General features: G+C 50.5%; 1 protein-coding gene across 22 annotated transcripts in view; it reads right to left on the reverse strand.

Annotated features, from left to right (window-relative positions):
- Window positions 1–18,392, reverse strand: part of PTK2 (protein tyrosine kinase 2) — a 259,431-nt gene that overhangs the window by 54,941 nt on the left and 186,098 nt on the right. For 17 of the 22 annotated variants that reach the window (XM_058699208.1, XM_058699197.1, XM_058699198.1 and 14 more), the window contains 8 exons: window positions 16,367–16,423; window positions 14,901–14,921; window positions 13,704–13,801; window positions 8,174–8,258; window positions 6,896–6,996; window positions 4,474–4,589; window positions 3,508–3,608; window positions 357–446 (listed from right to left, as the gene is read on the reverse strand). In XM_058699208.1, coding sequence (XP_058555191.1) covers window positions 357–446; window positions 3,508–3,608; window positions 4,474–4,589; window positions 6,896–6,996; window positions 8,174–8,258; window positions 13,704–13,801; window positions 14,901–14,921; window positions 16,367–16,423 — 669 coding nt within the window. Of the gene's footprint in view, window positions 1–356; window positions 447–3,507; window positions 3,609–4,473; window positions 4,590–6,895; window positions 6,997–8,173; window positions 8,259–13,703; window positions 13,802–14,900; window positions 14,922–16,366; window positions 16,424–17,198; window positions 17,400–18,392 lie in introns of those variants that run through there. The other 5 variants (XM_058699200.1, XM_058699202.1, XM_058699214.1 and 2 more) reach the window with 2 other exon arrangements.

Raw genomic sequence — 18,392 nt, forward strand, 5'->3', positions numbered from 1 at the left:
CCAGACCCGTGAAGCACGCGGTCACAGAACCAGAGGGACAGGTCAACCACGTACGGTCAGTCACACGGAAGGAACGGACGAGACGGCAGAGAGAGACGGGAGGGAAGGGAAAGATCTCCCCCAGGAGGGATGCAGAAACGGCAGAGCGAGACAGAAGGGGGAGGAGGCGAGAGCGAGAGCGGGGCCTCCCAGAAGTCACACACAACGCCGGCGCTCGGCTGGCGCCCCGTGCCTGGCGAAGGAGCGGTCAGACAAGGGAAGGCACGTCAGCCCACGCCGTGAGAAGAGGTGACGCCACGTGCGTTGTGAGCATACACGAAGCACAGCGTAACAACACGAAACTTCGCGATACTCACCAAACATCCACACGTCACTGGCTGAGGTAAAACGTCGAAAGTTGATGGACTCTGGAGCCATCCATTTAATAGGCAACTTTCCTTTGGAAGCTAGAAGATTAATTTTAGAAAGTGAATCTTCCTTGTTATCTGCTCAAGGATCTAACAGCTACAGCTAGCAGAGACTTTTACTTCCAAGATAAAAAGCTTTAAGCATCTGACCCCTTGGACTCTGCTTATTTGGGAGAGCTACTTTCTGTTTCCTGCCTTTCTGTCAGGTCATTGGGAGTAGCTGCTGAGGCCGCGGGAGGGAGAGAAAACACTGAGGTCCTTCCCTCCACAGAGAGGCGGGGAACGAGGGAGAGGGAGCCCCGCGCCCAGTCACGCGGAGCTGGGCGGTTTCCCCGACAGCTCCTCGTCCACAGGCTGCAGCCTCTGCTAAGGACACGTGGTCGGCTCTCGTTCCCAGTAGGGAACCGGTGTTTCTAAGGAAACACGTACGTACACATACGATGTCTCACATCGATTCCAACCTAAGCCCCGAAAACAACTTGTCCTGGTAGGCTCTCTTTTCTTCAGAAAACGAGGTTCAGACACGTTACGTGACTTGCCGGAGGCCGCCCCACCGCCAGGTGCCAGAGCTGAGGTTCAAGGCCAGGCCCTGGCCCAGCGCCAGAGGGGCTCGGGCCGTCCGGCACCGCCCCCACCCGTCCCCACGCCCCAGCGGAGACGGGCTCCAGATGCCCGCTGCTCCTACGAAAGCACCACATGACCGCGGGTTACAGACGTCAGCGACTGGCTGAATGCGCCAACTCGGGTTACGCAGGGAGGACTGGCGACGACGCTGTCACCAGTACGTGAAGAGCAGGGCGGACGATGGAATGAGAAAGTACAGTCCTCAGGACAGCCTGAAGCATCGTGCTTTCGAGGCCACACAAACCTTCCTTCTGTGCCACAAAGGAAAGGACTCGGCGCCCCACTGAACGTTCCTTCGGCCGTGCGGTTACCACGTGGGCAGCCCTGGGTCCCCCTTCTCGAGGAGTTCTAATCCTAAGAGGTGGAAGCAGAGTCTACCCGTACACGGTGGGGGGCACAGCACAGACGCCGGGTCAAGGCCACGTGCTCCGGAAGCAGAGGCGGCCGAGGAGCGAGCGGTGGGTCAGGACGGCACCGGCAGGGCGCGGAGCTGGCGGGGGCGGGGCAGGAGCCCTGGGCCCCAGGGTCCGGACCTCCTTCTGCCAGCGCCCAGTGCCCCTCAGCACTCTCAGGAGACGGCTCTGTGCTTCGTGGTGCTTCATGGATTTATTCCCACTCGAAGCACCTTCACGGCCACGGAGGTCAAATCCTCTGTGCGGCGCCTTCCAAACCAGTGACTCGGCACCTGTGTTCTGAACGAAGGGCCGCTGACCCCTAGGAGTGCTCTCCTGGAACCCGACGGACTGTGCACGTAGGGACCTTGAGCCGGCAGCAAGCACACGCACCTGTCAGCTGCTCACTACAGATGCCACCCACGTGCTGCGGGGCCTCGGCCACCACCCTGCTCGGGGCTCAGCCTTCACTGGGAGTCCCGTGCCTGGGCTCGTCAGGGCTCGGGCAGGGTACGAGAGGTACTTTAAAACAGCAGAAAACCGACTTGGCCATTTTTAAGTTAAATGACTAACTAAAATGAATAAACAGCTGAAGAATTTTCTTTTCACATAACCCAGAGCCACTACTGAAACCCTTCCAGGCTGCAGCACACAGCGGGCACACAGAAAGGGAACAGCCATGAGCCATGGTGTAAAACGAAGGAAACTCATTTTGTATGTAAAAACCTGGGCTCACTTTGCCACAACATAAAAATTTAAGTAGTAGATAAAGAAACTAGCCTTTCTAAAACAGTAGTAATCCTTAGAATATATACTAGGAGCATAGTACGGATTTATAATTGAAACCTTAGCTCAAGTACTAGGAACATGAAAATTTATTACCCAAAAAGACTTGTTCAATAATGTGAGGAACCAAGTCAATCTGATTCCAAAATTGACAAAACTAAAGGAAAAAGCACACGAGCTAAATCTCCGCTCTAAAACAAACGCATTGATGCCTACGGCACGAACAGACTGGAGATCTCTCCGTCTGACTGCTCTCGGCGAGCCAGCGGGCCCAGCCCCCCTTGCTGTGCGGGTCGGACTGGGTTCACCAGCTGGAGGACATCGGAGGGGATTCCGAGTTTTGGCTACTGGAACTAAAGTTGCAACGAACATCTAAACTCAGGTTTTGTGTGAATGTCAGTTTTGGTTTCTCTGAGAGAAGTACCCAGCATTGTAACTGCTGGATTGTATGATAGGTGCATATTTAACTTTTTAAGACTCTGCAAAACTCTTCCAGGGTTTAAAATGTACCATTTTACATTCTCACAAGCAAGTTGTGAGCCATTTAGTTTCTCTGCATCTTTGCCAGCATTTGGTGTTATCACTATTTTTAAACTGCTAGTAGCCATTCCGACAGGTGTGGAAAGATACCTCCTCACAGTCTGAACCCGCATCTCCCCAGGGCTAGGGATCCCGAAGACCTCTGCACAGGCTTCGTTGCCCTCCTCGTATCCTCTCCAGTGCGGCTTCCGTTCCCACCTGCTGTCGGTGTCGTAGTCTGTATTTGTTTTCCCTGCTGAATTCTCAGGGCTCACCCCACACTGCGGACACTGGTCCTTTGCTGAATGGCCCGTGGTTGTAGGAGGGCACTGTGGTTGGCCAGTACCCTCTCCCGGTCTGCACCTTGCCTTTTCACCCTCTTCGCAGGGTCTTTTGCAGAACAAAAAGTTCTCATTTGGATGAGGTCCCTTCTGTCAGGTGTTTCCCTTTATGGACCCTGTTTTTGGTGTCAAGCCTAAGGACCCTTTGTCCAGCCCTCGATCCCAAAGATTTACTCCTACGTTTTTCAAAAAAGCTCTCCAGCTTTATGTTTTGGAATGAAGTCCCTGACCCACTGTGAGTTAATGGGCAGTAAGGCAAGGCTGATGTGAGGTGTCGTCCGCGGAAGTCCTGCTGCTGCAGGAGGCGTGGAGAAGGCTGTGAACTGGTGTCACACCCCTGTCACACTTCAGCCGAGCGGATGAGGGCACACCTTCTGAAGACATAAGAATCATTAAGGATTCTGAGCCTACCGCCTCTTGCTTGCTTGGATTCCTTACCTTTGTAGTAAGTGCTGTCTTCCATATACCGGGATAATCCGAAGTCTCCTAATTTTACGCAATCATTTGAGGACACCAGAACATTCCGAGCAGCAATGTCCCTGAAGAGGAAGAATTCCGGGTAATGGATTTTAATATAAGGAAAACAAACCTACAAACTCCTCTATATTATATAAAGACATACCAGCAGGTACTCTGAAAGACAGTTTATAGACAATGCAAACAGGAGATTTGTTACACACTGAAAAAGAGACAATTTTACAATTTTCCTTCAAAGACGATCCTTTAGGCAGCTGTTTACTCATTAACACAATGACTAGTATTTTGAACGGCTGCGGAGTACACTCTCCCGTAACGAAACCGCTTACCACTTTTTGAACACTGACAGACAGTGACGCACGAGTGGGGTCTCAACCCTGCTGCTACTAAGAGACCTCGTTCCATAAAATCAAAGTTGTCATCTAAACGCCTGTGAACGATTTTGCTGATGCCATCTGTTTCAGTGCTGGGTAACAAAGTCCCAGGAAACAAACTGAGGGCTTTCTCTTGCATTCAAAGAAGGGACCCAGATGAGAAGCAGAAATTCCACCGAACGCCAGCAGATGTCACTCGTGACCCTTCGGGGGGTCCCAGGAAGCCCCAGGACAGTGACTGTTTTAGGTCCGCATGCTTACTGCCCTAGGGCACGTACAAGCTCTCCACAGTATTTGCTTCCCGAAGGCAAGCAAAGGTTTCAGGCTTCACGTGAGGAAAGCCCTCCGGATGTGACTATGGCTCCTCTCTCGGCCAGGACAAGGGCAGCGCGACGTTCCGATACTGCCCGCCTATGGGAGGCCGGTGGCACGCGGGATCGCAGGGCACACCGAGTACCTCTTCCTCCTCCCCCCCTGCGGAGGTCTCTCCGCTCCCACCTCCCACCCCTGCCCCCGCCGCAGGGCAGCTCACCAGCTTTAGCCTGGATCTTACCTGTGCACGAATCTTTTGCTCTCCAGATACGCCAGAGCTGTACTAAGCTGATAGGCATACAGGATCAAAGACGCGAGATCCAAACTGTACTTCCTCACTTGCAGAAACGACCTCAGCTTTGGGAACAGTGACCGAGATGAAAAAGAATTAGTGACCGAGAACAGAAATCAAGAGCTGAAGAGCTATGTTCAACAACGGTGCCCAATCGCACACACACTTGTAGAAGAATGGCTTCAATTCTTCCAAAATAAGGTGTAACGAATGAGCCATATGGCTCAGAAATTATGGTTAATCATTCTTTATTTGGAATCCTATTTAAGATTGGAATCTTTGGGGTGCCTGGGTGGCTCAGTCGGTTAAGCATCTGATTCTTAATTTCAGCTCAGGTCATGATCTCATGGTTTGTGGGATCCAGCCCTATGTCTAGCTCCCTGCTGATGGCATGGAGCTTCTTGGGATTCTCCCTCTCTCTCTCTGTCTCCCTCTCTCTCTCCACCCCTCCCCTGCTTGCTCACTCTCTCTCTCAAAAAAAAAAAAAAAAAACACTTAAAAAAACACTGAGATCTTCATGATTGTAGACAATTTTTTTTAATGTTTATTTTTGAGAGAGAGAGAGAGAAAGAGATAGCACAAGCAGGGGAGGGGCAGAGAGAGAGAGGGGAACAGAGGATCTGAAGCAGGCTCCGTGCTAACAGCAGAGAACCCAATGTGGGGCTTGAACTCACAAACCATGAGATCATGACCTGAGCCACAGTTGGTCACTTAACCAACTGAGCCACACAGGCACTCTCTCTCTTTTTTTTTTTAAACGTTTATTTGTTTTTGAGAGAGAGAGAAAGAGGGAGTGTGCATACGAGTAGGGGAGGGGCAGAGACAGAGAGACAGAGAGAGAGAGACAGGGTCCAAGGCAGGCTCTGCACGGACAGCAGAAAGCCCGACGCAGGGCTTGAACTCACAAACCGTGAGATCATGACGGGGGCCAAAGCCGGATGCTTAACCGACTGAGCCACCCAGACACCCCCCCCAAATTTCTGGAAAAAAACACAGAAAGATTCTACAAGGAAATGAATAAAATGGCAGTATGAAATACTGCTAGATAATAATAGTTGGAGGACACACACAGAACTAGATACCGAGCGAGCCTGGCACGTAGCCTGGCCGACGCACCCGCGGCCCCACACCTTGCTGTGTCCCAGGCCAGACCTGAGGATAAGGTGATGAGGAGGAAGGGGAAGCCAGGTGCAGGCCTCCTACCCACCCTCCAGGAAGTTCTGGCTGCAGAGGGTGCTGGGCAGTCATGCCACTGGTCCTTATTACTACTGTCATAATCAATTCGGCTAAAGGCCACCATGGCAACGGAAGGCAGATGAATTTAACTCTAACTCTACAAAATCAATACATAAAGGAGAACGATTTAGTGACAGTTTAAGCCAGAAAAATCACCCAATTCTCCAAAAGCAAAACCAGAAAGATACTGTGAACAAAATACGTATGCCAGAACTGTTTCCTTTGGAAAGGTAGGGCAGAGGATGAAGAGATCCTGTAGAGGCCTTAAGTTATCTCACCCAGCGAACTAGGTTATCAAGTACAGAGGGGAGCCACCAGGCAGGCCCTTCCGGGGGAGGGAGGCTGCCGCGGTCACGGAGAGGAGGAAGAATCCAGACTGCTCTCTGACACCTGGGCCCCGGAACCCCTAATTGCCATGAAAAGCAAAACTGCGTTCGGTGTTCTTTCAGAGACAAGGAGCGCGTACAGTGCTTCGGAAGGTGGAAGTACCGACTGTTAGCACCAGAAGGTCGAGGGTCGGCATCTGGAAAACGGGGCTGTGTTCACCCCACGCAGGGAGGCTACAGAGCGGCCTGGAGGCGGGAACAAGCCTGATTCAGCAGCCTGGGGCTGGCCACCGACACGCTTCCAGGGGATGGTGACACACTAAGTGGAGAGTTTCTGTGTTTGGGAGAAAGTCAAATACGGAGATCTGTCTATGTGTGTTCCTCCCATTTTCAACAGAAACCGGGACTAAGCGCAGCCGGTCGGAGAGACACCGTGAAATGAGTCCTCAGAGGAACAAGGAACTGCAGGTTCACGTAATGCAGCGCTGGGGCAGCGCAACTGCACGAAGACTGGCCCTTGCATCCTCGAACCCCGGGGCTGGCACGAGGCAGCGGCACCAGAGAGGAAGGAGGGACCGCCCGGTCCCCACTGCTGCCAGTGCTGAGTTAGGGCATCGCCTGGGGGTTCACCGATGAAGATGTTCTGTTCCCCGAACCCAAAGGACGACGGCACCCGTCACGTACTCCCCTTTTTTAAACAAAGGACACCAAACAGCCAGCGCAGGCTGGGCGAGTCCCAATCACGGGGCTGCTATTTAATCACAGTGACGGCAGGCCGGCAGACGGGCCGGGTGTGAGGGCCGGGTTACCTCTCCAAGCGTGCACAACTCCATGATTATCCAGACGGGGTTCTCCGTGATGACACCGACCAGCTTCACGATGTGGGGGTGGTCAAACTGGCGCATCGTTACTAGGGAGAGACAGGTGTCCAAGGTCACTCTTCTGGGAGAGCGTTAGGTAAGGGGGCTGCTGTGCCCTGTGTGTTCTTGGCCTAGGTGCTCTGCAGAAACAAGCGAGCTGAGACGGGCTTTGTCTTGTACTTAAGACACAGGAACGGGATTAAAGACAGACTTAGACCTTTTTCTGATAAAGTTACAGTATGATTTTGAGGAGTTATAATGTATTGATGAAGTCAGTATGATTTACTCTGTGACTTATTAATCTATTGGACTGTCAGGTGGTAAATATTTACTGAAATGGAAGGTAGAAGGCCTTCAATCGATGTACATGTAATGAAGGACACAGGGAGTCATTCACGTGACCAATGTCTACTGAGTGCCTTTCACAGCGGGGTGCTGTGTCTAAGCAGTGAGCAGAGCAGACACGGCCCGAGTCCCCATGGAGCTTAGAGCCTAGAGAAACGGAATAATAATTTTCAGGCAATGTTTACCTAGTTACAAATACTGAGGAAGGTGAGAGTGTGGTCCTGTGACACAGCCTCCTGAGGGGAAACTACTTTCATCACGCGGTCAGATGAGACAGGACAAGCCATGGGAGGGTAGGAAGGGCATCCCAGCCCGAAGGCAGCCGGGAAGAGCCAGACACGTGCAGACGGACAGGACAAGCTACTAGCTCTCCATGAGTCTGTACTCTGCAGAGAACACCCACCCACGCGAGACCCTCCCAGCAATTTCATCCCTGGACATGTGAACAGAGAGCTGAGGGGTGGGCACTGTAGCAGGAGCAGGGCCCTGGCCATGGTCCCGGCTCTTTGCCCAGTCTGTGAGCTCCCTCAGGGTGGGGACCGCGTCTGTCCTGCTCACCCCCAACTCTAGGGTCTGGTGGCACCTGGGCTGGACTCATTTCTACATCTGCCCAATTCCAGGGCCAGGATGCTGAATGGTGCAGGTACCAAAGGACACAGGGACGGTAAATCTGTCGACCTTTACACCCAAACATCAGGGCTTACCTGGACGATGTGGACACAGGCGCCTCTACAGATACAGGTAGTAATTTGCAAGGCAAGACAGTAAATGCAGCTGTCACATAGGAGTCAGAATATTCTTTTTCTTACTTCTTAGAGATGGCTTGTATTTTACATAGACAAAACGTCAAATGGAGCTCCACAGAAATTTCTAGAAACTTACAGGCTTCTTGAAGGAATTTCTCTCGCACGCTGTCCGAAGTACAGTTTTTACATGTTTTAATTGCGACCGCCAAAGCCGGATTCTCCTGCGTCAGGGAAATTTCAGAATCACACACATGCAAAAAGAGGTTCTCTACATGAATCAACGGGCACGTTCACGAAGAGCTGTTTGTTCTGCAACTATGTGGACTGTGGACCAGGTAGGATCAGAACTGAAAACCTCAGGAGAAGAACACTTCAAATACTCAGCAAGACCCCAGAAGAAACGGACACGGTGTTAAAATGCTGGAGGTCATTCATTCGTTCGTCCTCCCACGAACACTTTCTGCTGCGTGCCAGGCAGCCTTCCGGGCGCTCAGGACGCACCCTGGGCTAAAGGCAGCAGCGTTCCCTGCTCTACTCAGGCTTCCGTTCCGGCAAAGAGCAGACAACGAACACAAGGAGCGAGCTCATCACAGAGCACGTTCGCGCGGAACAGTGGTGTGGACCAGGAAGGAGTGTGTCAGGATGTGCGAGGCAGAGACAAGGGCGAAAAAATGGAAGGAGGGAGGGAGGGACTGGCAGGCGGGCACAGCCAGGGTCACAGTGCTGCGGCTAGGGCAGTGGTGGGGGTAGGGCCGAGGCGGTGCGCTGGGACAGGCAGCCCGAGCGGGGCCCTATGGACCAAAAGAAAGGCACCCCGGGGAGAGCAGTGCCATGGCTGACCTCCGGCTGAGAAGGAGCACCTGCTCCGGGAGCTGACGGGGGCGGGGGGGGGGGGGGGGAGGTGCAGCGGTGGGGTGGCGGCTGGGGCAAGTGTGGGCAGTGCAGGTGACGCAGGGTGAGGTGCGATGCTGGTAAGGAGACTTCAGGTGTTTGGTGAGAGAGAGGGAAGCAGCAGTTCGAGCAGGACCAGGACGTGAGGGGCGTGAGATGGCGGGGAGATAGCGTGGCACCCAGGGCAGCGGCAGGAGGATCCGGCGGAGTTCAGGGTCGGATCCGCAGGAGATCCTCGCGGGCTGGGGCACGAGCACAGCACCCGGCCGCCCAGCCGTGTGGGAGGTCAGGGAGAGGGGGAGACACAAGGCAGACTCAGAGGGGGACCACCAAGGTGGAGAGAAACCAAGAAGGCGTGTCGATCTGCCTCCCGAAGAAGCTGATATTTTCTCGAACGAATTCAAAAGACAGAGCTTGAACAAGACAAATGAGGCCATTCCGAGCCTCAATGGAATACCATGGATGGTTTTCATTTACTTCATTATACTTTATTTTTAGAGAGAGAGAAAGCACGAGAGAGAGAGAGAGAGAGAGAGAGAAGGAGGGAGGGAGAGGGAGAGAGAATCCCAAGCAAGCTCCACGCTCAGTGCAAAGCCTGACTCAGGGCTCGATCCTGCTGGACTGTGAGATCGTGACCTGGGCTGAAATCAAGAGTCAGACGCTCAACCGACTGAGCCACCCAGGTGCCCCCGTGGATGGTTTTAAGTAGCAACTTAAGGGCTTATCCTATCCTGGGCTTTCCACTGTCCTTGGTAGAACCACGTACTGTTCATACTGGATATTTTCCCAAGGTACCTCACATTCTGTCAAGTAGGCAGAAAAGGTGAGGACAGGAGGGGAGAAAGCAGCAGGGACAGCCCGGTGAACGAAGGTTTAAGAAGCACTGCCTCAGGTCTCTGCCACGGCTGCCGTGCCCCGACTCCTACCCTGCCTCGGGGTCCCATCCTCGCCAGAGGATCTGGAGAGGGGACGAGGTCACACAGCCGAGAGACAGCAGCTCCGGAGTGAAGAGAGGAGGCCTCGGGGGGCTGCTGTCTTGGACCCCTCCTTTCCTCCCCGGGGGTGGCCAGACGCAGGCGCCCTCGCACAGGAGCGAGGAGCACTTAGCCATGAGATCCCAGACGGGGGCTGCATAGTCTCGCAGTCTTCAGTTTTCTCGACAGGCTTTGGGCATTTCTGTCCTTTTTGTACATCATCTCACTGAGCCTACAGGTGATCTGTGAGGTAGCCTGACAAGGTACACAAGGGTCCGGGCCACCCCTTTTACAGACGAGGCAGAGGCTGACAGGTTTCGCGGTTTGCCTGCGATCACCCTGCTGGAAGTGGCCTGCCCCTTCTGCAACAGGGCTTTATCTCAGGAGTGACCGGGGCGGCGTGTGCATGTGACAGGCGACAGGGAGCGGCAGCGGCTTTGTCACAGACTTAGCTCTGAAATGGTGGCCACACTAGATTCTGAGTGCTGACGACACTTCAATCTGCCAAGCTACGGGAGCGTGCGCCGCTGTCCCCGTAGACGCCAGGCTCAGGCAGGAAAGACCGGCACAGGGGGAGAGTGGAAGGCAGGACACCGCTTCCTGTCTTGTCAGTGTTGGGAAATCCCAGGGCACAATCCATGGCCAGCCCGACGAGAAGCAGCCTCACTGAGCCCCAAGTCCCACCTCCATGCCGACCTCCTAATTCCTCTCTGTAGCCCTCACTTTGCCTTTCAGCTCAGACCCACATATCCAACCCACCTGTGCCCTGTCTTGACGAGGATGCTGTGAAGTTATTTTAAACTTGAACTGAGCAAAACAAACCTCCTGATATCTCACTGTGGTGGTTAACTGCATGTGTCCACTGGCCTGGGCCACGGGGTGCCCAGAGATTATTTGGTCAGACATTATTCAGAGTGTTTCTGAATGGACTTAACATGTAAATTGATAGACTGAGTGAAGCAGGTTGCCCTCCCTAATGTGGTGGGCCTTGTCTGATCAGCTGAAGGCCTGAACAGAACACAAAGCTGGTCTCCTGAACAAGAGAAATTCCTCCTGCTGAATTGCTTTGTGCTGGGACATTATTCTTCCTTGACCCTCTGGACTACAACCACACTGGCTATGTTGGGTCTCGGGCCTTCAGATACAGCCTTGGCAGTAAGAAGCCATCAGCTCTCCTGGGTCTCCAGCAGGCCACCTGAAGATCTGAGGGGACGTCAGTCAGCTTCCATAATCACGTGAGCCAATCCCTAACAGATCTCGTTTGAAAGCACCCACACCCGCCTGCTTCTGTCTCCCCGGGGAACCCTTACTAATGCGCCCACTATCCAACGTGCTTCCCTCTTAGCCTTCTCCGCCTCACTCAACAAGCAGAATTCATACCGATGCTCAAGTAGCCACTTTGGATTCCTCAGTTTCCCTCATCTTCCACAGGTTCAACAATTCGGAAGTGAGACACGCCCTCCCTGTCCACAGCATGCGTCTGGAACTTTCCCTGCCAGTGCCTGTTATGGCTAGGCTCATGCACTCGCTCCCCAACTGCCTTCCTAACAGCAAGCCCAGAGACCTAACAGAGACTGTAATTCAACTGTAATTATTTCGGGTCAAGAAGCCTCACCTGCCTTTTATCTCAGTTGGGTAGAGCCAGTCTAAAAGTTAGCAGGCCTTTTGAGTAAATTTGGACCCAGGGCTCTCTGTACTGCTTTTTGCTTCAAAGAACAGAGGTAAGAGAATTAGGAAGATAATAACAGATATAGTAAAAAAAAAAAAAAAAACAAAAACAAAAAAAAAACAACTAGAAGAAAAGTTAGCAGCTAAAAATACATAATAAATGACAGAATTAAGTGTAAGAACAAGGTAGAGACTTTCAAAGCTGAAATGTGAAAAAAAAAATGGAATCTCTGATTTGTTTAGTGACGCGGTGGCAATTGTCTGCTGCTCCTGTGACCCAAAGAAAACAAAACAAGAAAACCCTTTCAGCTCTAGAAAACCTGACAGGTATGGAACTACTGGGAAAACACCATTTGCAGCTTCCAAAGCAGGGGTAACATAAAACGTCAATCGTCTGTGTTACCACAGATCTTCCCTGACCTGAGATGCAGTTACGTCCCAACACACCCATCGTAAGTTGAACATACCCTGAGTCAAAATGCGCGTAAATACCTAACCTACCAAATATCACAGCTGGGCCACACCCGCCTCATGTGTGCTCACAAACACTCACAATGGCCTATAGTTGGGCAAAACCAGTGGACACAGAGCATTATTTTATTTGCTTTTTGAGAGAGAGAGAAAACGCGAGGGCACGCACACGGCGGGGAGGGGCAGAGGGATAGAGGCAGCAAATCCCAAGCAAGGCTCCACGTCCAGCACGGAGCTCGATCCCACCACCCTGGCATCATGACCCGAGCCAAAATCAAGAGTTGGATGCTCAACGGCCTGAGCCACCCAGGCGCCCCCTACAAAGCGTATTTTACACCGAAGTGTTGCTATCCCTGTAATTCACTAAATCCTCTACTGAGAGTGACAGGATCGCTGCGTGGCTGCGCAACGGCCGTCAGTGCGTCCGCTGTGGGCTGACTGGAAGCTGTGGCCACCACCCTGCAGGGGAAGAGGACGCACATATCCCTAGCCTGGGAAAAGATCTGAATTCAAAATTCTAAGTGTGATTTCTACTGCATGAAGATCGCTTTTGCAACATCGTAAGATCAAGAAAGAGTAAGTCGAACCACTGTAAGCTGGGGACGGTCCGTGATCCCTTATTTGTGTCATCTGTGTACACCCGTTCTTCCAGCTAAAAAAAGTTTCTTGAGTGAGTTCCTGCTGGTGTCTCACTACTGCTGATCTAACCGGCACACGTACCATAACCGGTGTCGGCAGGGCTGCAGAGGGACGGGCATTCTCACGCACCGCTGCCAGGAGTGGAGGGAAGGGGCGCGGCCTCTTCGGAGACAGCTCCGGGTCAAAGGGCGGAACAGATACCACGTGACCCGGCCATTCCACTCTCTGCCATCTACGCGAGAGAACTGAGAACTAACTACTCACACGCAGACCTGTGCAGTGACCGTCACAGAGGCGTCATTCCTAACAGCTAAGAAGCGGTCACAGCCCAAATTCCTGTCAGCTGGAGAACGGACAAACACAAACGGTCTACCCACACAATCGAATGTTGCCTGGCAAAAAAGGACACTAAGTACCGCTTCACGCTAGAGTGTGGATGACCCTTGAGAACATGCTAACTAAAAGAACCGATCACGGAAGGCCACATGTCGCACGAGTCCGTGTACGTGAAGCGTCCAGAAGAGGCAAATCTAGAGAACAGGGAGCAGACGACTGGCTGCCAGGGGCTCGGGGAGGGCGGGACGGGAGTAACTGCTAGCGGGTGAGGCTTCTTTCTGGGGTAAAGAAGGTGCTGGAAAATGCACCGTGCTGTCATTTGTACAACTCTATCGATATACTAAGAAACCACTGAACTGTATGTTTTTAGCAAGTACGTTTTATAGTATGTGATTTATACCTCAATAAAGCGATTATTAAAGTCATAATCTGTTCCATCCAATGGAACACTCCTTGTGGGATCTGTTCCTGATGAGAGAGGCTGAAAGATCAAAATGAACAAAAGACAGACCCAGCCCTCTAGGAGCTAAGGGTGCCATTTCTCTGCTCCCGAATACTCCGAGCAGGTTGACGTGTGTGACGGGCTCTGTGAAAGACCTCTGCAAAGGAGAGCCAGGGACTCGAGAAGACAAAGAAGAGGCGACAGTCAAAAGCAGCACGTTTTTCTGGTCGCCAGGGAGGACTTACTGGACTCATGTAGACGCCTTGGTGGACGTCCCCAAACTGGCCTTCCCCGATGCACCGTCCAAGCTCGATTCTTTCTCTTTGAATCTCGTAGTCCCTGGCTGCAAAGCACGATCCGTACGTCAAAAATTAGGTAGGTGCGGTATTCCAAATGCAGACACTACACTCAACGCATTTCCTTATCATCCACGAGTACAACTCTCACTGGTGGCACATCACTCTATGAAAATGCTTTAAACAGAGTGGAATTCTCTTAAACAGTATTGTGAAAGGAGTTACACAAACTGTTAACGGCATTGGTTGAACCACAAAACGATGTGAGTTCTATTAAAGGCAGATTTTTTTCATGTTTTTAATTCGATTTAGTTTGTATCTGTCTGATCGTTTTCTAAATAGTTTTTCCAAGTAGTAAATTATATGTTTAAGAAATCAATGCTATTAGTTTAGGTATTAATATACGAAAGTCTAAAAAACACGGTTATTTAAAGCAATTATTTTACAAATAACTGAAATCTGAAAATACGGAGACAACGGGAAAACCGTGTCACGAGTAACTCTGTTTTAAAAGTTTAAGAGTTTTCCACTTTCTTACGATCCTATCTATATTATTCATGGAGCTAAAGAGTTTAAAGAGGCCATTTCTAAAAACTAATTTCAAAATTAGATGACTTGGAATCAAGGTTGAACATATTGCATTACAAATGATGAGTGTTTTATATTTTTGAGAGCGTTTGCCTCAAATCAACATATTAATTTCTTGCGATTTATACCAAACTGACTGTTTAGCAGGCCGTTGAGGCACATGGAAATAAAATACCCACTAGCAACCTAGACCATGAATTCTAATCCAATTAACTGCTGCGGATTTTGATTTTCTCCGGCCAGGAAACCTGTCTGCACGACCCACGCTGCACGGACTCCATTAGTGAAGTCGCCAATGGAATAAAACAACAGCCAAATGTTTCAAAACTCTTCCTGGTTTATCAAATGAGAAGTCATACAGAAAATCCGACTCAAATTTGAGGTGGTTCTTTTCCTCTTTAAAATCACTTTAGCTGGTAGTTCCATTGGTTTAATAGCACGGATAAACCAATGACAAGTGGTTTAAGGATAACAGTTAACTGCGAACTGAAACGTCCCACACCACTCCGCAGGCTGCAATTGCAAGCAAATGCAGTTATTTTAAAGGAATCGTGTTACCTTCGTCTATTCCATAGCTTTCTGTATTGCAATTAAGGGAGAAAAAAATTGAAGACCTTGCTTAGAAATAACTGATAGCAATCAGGTTAACAACAACAAACTCCGAGAGTACGTTTCAATATTTACTATGTGAAATATTTTAACCACAAACATCGGTAGGAAAAAGACCAGACATAAGCAAAACCTAAATCTCCTCAAATGAACTCGATGTGATGGACACGACGCTTTCCAGTTTCCATCTCCCAATTCCTACACAGTAACATCTTCGTGGGGTTTGGATAAACGTCAGCCACATTGGACACGTACTACTCAACACCGAATAATAAACGTACAAGTGCAAATTTGGATTCTCTGTGGAAACGTACAAAATTTAAGTGTAAATTTAAACATTTTCTGTGGTGCCGGCGCACACAAGTCAGAATGCACACAAGTAAGCTTCCGCTCTTCCCTCTGTTTTGGACCACTCTCTAACACAAGGAACCCTTGTGAGGGATTTGGGGGGCACCCAGGACAATGCAGGCCTGACGCTGGTAATGCCTCTTGCATGTGTAGAGTTCACGGAAATGAGAGCATCTTTTACAATAGTTACACAACAGGGTAAATAAAGTGCCTGAAACATTTATTTTACAAATACGTGTGGCTCTATGGAGATCAGGACATCCGATGCTGAATTTTTTAAATTAAAAAAAAATTTTTTTAAGTAAACTCTGTGCCACACGTGGGGCTCGAACCCGTGACTAACATCAAGAGTTGCATCTTCTACTGACTGAGCCAGTAAACCTTTTTTTTTTTTTATGTGAAGGAAATTTCAAGTGTGTCTCCAATTCAAGGTCTGGGACTCTATCTTCCAACACGAGACCTGGGGCTTCCGGATTCTCTTCAATCAAGAAGCAGCACAAAACAGAGAGAAGAAGCTGGTGTTTCTAGGCTGCAGGAAAGTCGTAACTGAAGTCCCTCCCCCCCCCCCCCCCCCCCCCCCGCCCCACCCAAGCCGTGCGGACTGGAAGCAACGGATGAGGGAAGCTCTTTGTACCTGGTCAGTCAAGGGCAGCAAGCAACAGAGTTTCAAAGGGGAAATGCAATTAACTGAATATGCAAGTTGAAAAAACTGAATATAGAAACGTGTATAGACCTGTAACTTTAAATAACATAATATTCCAGAGAGGAGATTCTATAATCAATAAAGGCTGTATTATGATAGAGCCACGAGATGAGATTCCAAAAAACCTGTAACTAAGCTGACTTACTATAGATATTTGAGCTTTAGGCTCCTGACCTCAGACTGGTCAAATACAAAACAGGTTTCTAAAGACTGAAAAGAATATTTCTGTTATGCACACTCAACGTGAGGTATTAAAGACAGTTCTAAAAGAAACCAATAAATATCTACAACTTTTGAACGGAAGATACCTAAAAGTTAAGTATCTGTCAGATCTGAACAAGAACAAAATGCAAAGCCTACTTACTTGAGGGCATGGTGTAGGTATCTTCTTCGTCTATAATCTCAGCATAGTCGTCGGTTTCTGCAGGGAAGGAAACAGACACGTTGGAAGATGTGAACTATTTGACCTCCCGGCCTTTAACATAATTTGAAAAGGCAAAACGATCTGCCTAAGTCCCCTGTTATGCCGACACATTCCTAAAACACGATTACTCAATTTTTGCTCACACATGAGTCATTTATGGAAATAACAGTGACGTCATGGTGCAATCTGTTATAACACACAGACTTGTTTCTCAGGGAGCAAACAGAGCTCGCACACAGAGCCCTTGCGAATGACAGAAAGATGCGGGGCAACTATGCGCACGATCTGAGGCCGCCCGTCTGCACTGACTGCACAACTCTCTCTCATCTACAGCAAAGGCACGTTTGGGCCCCACTGCTGTCTCCCGGGATTTCTCCAAACAAGACGAGTATCTCAAAAACAGGGAACCTGACATCATTCATAATTAGAGTCTACAGCATGAGCTCAACGCTCTCCTTGAGAAGGCAAAAGTGGCGGCCTGACGTTTGAGGACACGGGTCATGCATTTCATCTGTTCAGGGTGGAAGAAACGCAGGAATTTCTCTCTTGTCGCTTTTCACTCAGGTATTTGAAGACTACGCATTAACGTCAAAAGGGTAAAAGATCTAAGAGAAAGAATGAAATGAGAAGAAAGAGCGCCTTAAAATGAGTTCTTTTCTGAGGTGATGTCAAGGCGTTCCCGTGTTTCCACTCACTCGTTTTGGTAATACGGTGACTTAGAAATCCGATGCCACGTCAATGGGGGGGAAGCTCGTTTGGAGAAAACCCTCACCTGAGTGACACGTACGCGGACTTAAGCCTTGTCTGTTTTCTCCTTCTGTCAAGAGGGAAACCTTTAGCCGCTCCAGGCAGAAGGACTGCCACTGCTGGGCCAGGAAAGGAGGGCTGTGCTTCCTCGCTGGTCGTCTTAAGGGAGCTCTTCCAGGAGAAGACCTGACCAGGCACCACCTCTGGCCCCAGAGAAACTACGAGCTGAAAGCTCTTTCCTTCATGTCATTACTACTTCACTCAGACACTAAAATTACAGGAAAGAGAGAATATATATATAGTCTACATTCTTTGGGACGTCAATTGTTCCACGTTGCCATGGTAATGACGGAGCCCAAAGCTAAGAGTACCTGGAAGAATTTATTTCTTGGCTGAGCTGGCAGAACAAAGTCAACGGGTCAGTTCTCCTTGAGCCCTCTAGTAAATGTAAACCACTGCTAAGTCCTGTGTGAAAGGAAGGTGGGTGATCTGTATCACTCTTACGTGTCATAAGTAACACCACTTCTGCCTCTCCCTCTTACCCTGTTCTCGGTGACTGGCATGTCCTCGGCCCACAGCTTTGCTTTTGTGTGAGCTGGCTTAATGAAGGACGCTGAAATGCTCTCTGGGCACAGAAGGGAGTGACTAGGGCACTTTAAGAAAAAGGACCGAGCGGAGGGGGACTCTGCACTAACAGCTAGGACAGCTGAGGCAACACGTCACACGCATGCCATTTGCGGATCCGACTTCTCCCTTTACTCCAAAATTTGCCCAGCTCGACTGTATGCCCTCCCCTCAGAAAGCTGAGGCAGAATTTCCACAAACAGGCGCTACCCGTACTCCTCTTCTCTACGAAGCACACGCCTTTAGAGGTGACCCTGGGGCAGCAGGATCCTGGCGGGGACAGCTGCCGGGCGCCCGGCCTCCACACGCCTTCCTCCGCCGCCCTGTCACCAGAGCGCTTCGGCAGTCCTTGCACTTGGCTCTGAGCTCCACGGGGGGACGTCATGGATCAATCACCACCACGGGCACTGAGTCCTTATGTGGCTGTGGGGACACCGCCTGCCTGATGGAGAAGGGCATGGCGCGCGGTGACGTCACAGCAGGCCTCCGACCCGGCACTCAGCACGGGGCTGGGGCTCGTGTTGGCTCGGCCAATTCTGGTTTCGGCCCAAGTGTCACCAAGCCAGAGACCCTGCCTCAAACGAACCTGCCCTCT

The sequence above is a fragment of the Neofelis nebulosa genome, chromosome 14 (assembly GCF_028018385.1).
Source record: "Neofelis nebulosa isolate mNeoNeb1 chromosome 14, mNeoNeb1.pri, whole genome shotgun sequence".
In the NCBI taxonomy this organism is placed as follows: domain Eukaryota; kingdom Metazoa; phylum Chordata; class Mammalia; order Carnivora; family Felidae; genus Neofelis; species Neofelis nebulosa.